The following is a 3049-nucleotide window of genomic DNA, read 5'->3' on the forward strand; positions in this document are numbered from 1 at the left end:
TGATGATGATGATGGTTTTACTTTATATGATTTGTAAGAGCTAGTAAAGCTCAATTTAAGATTTGTATATTTTTAGTTTACAATTTGTGTGTTTTCTCCTTAGGTTGTAATTTAGATTTTCATTAATACAAATTTCGTTGATGTAAAAAAAACAATTGGAATAAATAGACATAAATCATTTAATGGTAATACTTGCACATCAAAGTTCCAATAAAGTTGGATAATGTTGTAATAGTACTAGTATAAATATAAGATAATTCGATGCATACTTATATATGCCACATAGTATGGCATGCCGATGCCATTTATTTATAGTAATGAAGTAGGGCAAGCAGCTAATTGCACGAGTATTACATGCATATCAAGATGACATCAAACACTGCAAAGACAGGCATCAACATCTTTTGCAGCGCCAAGCAGGAAGTCGATGTACTTCGGTTCAGAAATATTTTCATTAATTTTCTCATACTCAAAGCTCCACTTCACAATACAACCCTCTTTCTTTGGAGTTACTTGAAACTTTGACTTAAAAGTCTTGTAGTATTTATCCATCATCAATCCACCATGATGGCTATACTCCACACATCTCTTTTCTTCATTGACCTCTTCAATTTTTGTCTTCACCAACGCGTGTTCGCCGATCTCTTCTACAATGGCACATCCACAAATTATTTCAGGATTAACTTATTCCTTAAAAAATACTTCTTTCGTTTTTTTTTTCTAATAGCAACATACATATCCTTTTCACAGACTAAAAAGAAACTTTAACCATACACATTGTTAGTTACGTATAAATAAAAATAAAAAACAGCAAGTCTTCTGTACGACTGACTACACAGTTTACCATGCTGCCGCGCACATAGAAGAAAAACTAACTATATTAAGACATAAGTAACCCCTATCATCAATCCCTAAAATAAGTAAACCTAATAGGCGACATAAGTAACTCCAACAATTATTCATATCCTCTATTTTTTTTTTCATTTGAAGCATATAGGCTCGGAGAACATTTTATGGAAGACATTAGAGAAGATAAATGGACAAGTTGTTAAGATAATCTAAATATTAAAAACCTAAACATTCCCTCTAATAGTTGTTCAAGTCATTTTATTTAATTATTCTATTTACCTTCTCTAATATATTCTTAGAACCACGTGCCTAGGGGTGCTAATCGAGCGAGTTGATCACAAGCAGAGGGTTGCTCGACTCGTGCTCACTAAGTTCCGAGTCAAAGCTAGTTGCTCACGAGCAGCTCATTTAAAGTTTCGGTTCACCTTAAATTCTAGGCATTTGATTATTATATCTTCTTTCCTTTACAATTTTTTTCCTTTCATACTAGATCAAATTATTTTTATTAGTGTTGATGTATTTCTTTATTTCAAAGAGAAATTAATTAAAAAAAATTGAGTTGCATGCAAGGTTATCGAGTTTCGAGCGAGCTCGAGCTAACTCGAGTCGAACTTTGACCAAGTCGAGTTCGAGTTGCTCAACTCGATTAGCATACGATGTGCCCATAGACAATGACACAAATAATAAAAAAATGGAATCATTAGTATACAAAATCAAATTGTCACAATTATTTTTGAAAACTAAGGGAGTCATTGTAAAAAAATGGGTTTTAAAAATATATAATGGATGGCTGGAATGAAATTGGATATGAGACTAGAAGTGATGGAAATTCTATATAATGAGGACAAGATAATATACTGAAAAGAATAGAATTTTCTATACAATAGGCACGCGGATCTTTTATTCTGATTAAATTGTTTGAATTTTCAAAAAAAAAAAAAAAAAAAAAAATAAAAATAATGGGGGCATGTACCACCGAGGTTTCCATGAACAATTGTCCTATATATCCACTCTTTAAAGATCTCCCAATTTGTAGTTTACACGGTCTTCTATGCACTACTTTGACCATTAATATCTTATATATATATACCCCTTCCGGTTCCTAAAGATCCTCTCTCTTTTATTTTCAAGCATGCTAATGTAAAACTTTGGACACTAATATCTCTAATTATGTATTTGTAAATATTATAAAAAGTAGTTATTTATAAAATACATATTGAGACGAATCTAACAAAATTCTATATGACTATTTTGTTTTTCTTACATATAAGTCACAAACAACAGTCAAAGTGAAACTTGTGAATGGTGAAAAATGTCAAAGAGGGAGGATCTTTCGGATTCGGATGTATATTTATATATATATATACAGGATTGAGTTTTCATGAGAACAATCCTTGTACGAGAACATTATAATACTTTGTTATAATCGTTTCTAACCAATATATAATCTATGTTGACTAAATTATAACTTTTTTTTCCTTTGCAGAACTAATTTTACAAAAGGATTATGATGTAATATATCCGAAAGTAATCATAATTTCATTATTCTCATGTTCTTGGATAGGAAGGATTTTTATGTCAACTTTAATTTATCATTATATCAGATCAAATTAGAATAGAATAGAATAAATGAAATTAGAGAAAAATTACATCGAATAAAGTGGAGTAGATATTGCCATAATATATAGCCGATAATTAAGGGACCTTTAAGTAAAAGATGTAATACTTACTGAAATGGTAAGCCCTACTTATAAACAGCACCAACCGTACCCCATTGCCCCTCATTCAGCTCAATTTTGGGAAATTTATCAGGGGACATGTTGGGTACAAGGTGTAGCTTGCAAGACCAAGCATCAAAGAACTTGTCTGGGTCACACTTGAGCTCTGCTTGACCTTCTGCCCTTTGCAGTTGAGCCATTTTTCCTTTCTTTAAATTTAATCTTACACTTGCTTAGAATATCACTTAGCAAGAAGGTGCAATATATAGAACTATAGAAGTGCTGGGGGCTCAAACATAATGGGGAATTGCATTCTTTAGAATAGCATTCCATGGTACCATCGTCCATCACGATGAACCGTTGATTTAATTTGCAACTAGTTTTATATGTATGCGATACGTGCAAAAACATATACTTCCTCCGTTTCTCAATAAGTGCAATATTTGCATAGTGTTCACTATTCACAGTTTAAACTTTAATTA

At 31.7% G+C, this 3049-nt stretch overlaps 1 protein-coding gene across 1 annotated transcript; it reads right to left on the minus strand.

Annotated features, from left to right (window-relative positions):
* Positions 1-216: 216 nt before the first annotated feature.
* Positions 217-2833, minus strand: LOC109134974 (MLP-like protein 34). Its single transcript, XM_057391834.1, has 3 exons — positions 2598-2833; positions 826-848; positions 217-647 (listed from the first exon to the last, which is right to left on the minus strand). Exons 1-3 carry the CDS (start codon positions 2765-2767, stop codon positions 373-375), a joined length of 468 nt encoding a protein of 155 aa, XP_057247817.1. The 5' UTR covers positions 2768-2833; the 3' UTR covers positions 217-372.
* Positions 2834-3049: the final 216 nt, after the last annotated feature.

Source organism: Beta vulgaris, chromosome 1, assembly GCF_026745355.1.
Source record: "Beta vulgaris subsp. vulgaris cultivar EL10 chromosome 1, EL10.2, whole genome shotgun sequence".
NCBI lineage: Eukaryota > Viridiplantae > Streptophyta > Magnoliopsida > Caryophyllales > Amaranthaceae > Beta > Beta vulgaris.

Bases quoted from the DNA above. Each gene is read 5' to 3' on its own strand.
- LOC109134974 (XM_057391834.1), bottom strand. From the start codon at position 2,767: ATGGCTCAACTGCAAAGGGCAGAAGGTCAAGCAGAGCTCAAGTGTGAC. The intron at 849-2,597 runs GTAGGGCTTACC...TGTGCGCGGCAG, and splicing joins ACGGTTGGTGCTGTTTATAA to CATGGTAAACTGTGTAGTCA. The intron at 648-825 runs GTACAGAAGACT...GTGCCATTGTAG, and splicing joins GGTAAACTGTGTAGTCAGTC to AAGAGATCGGCGAACACGCG.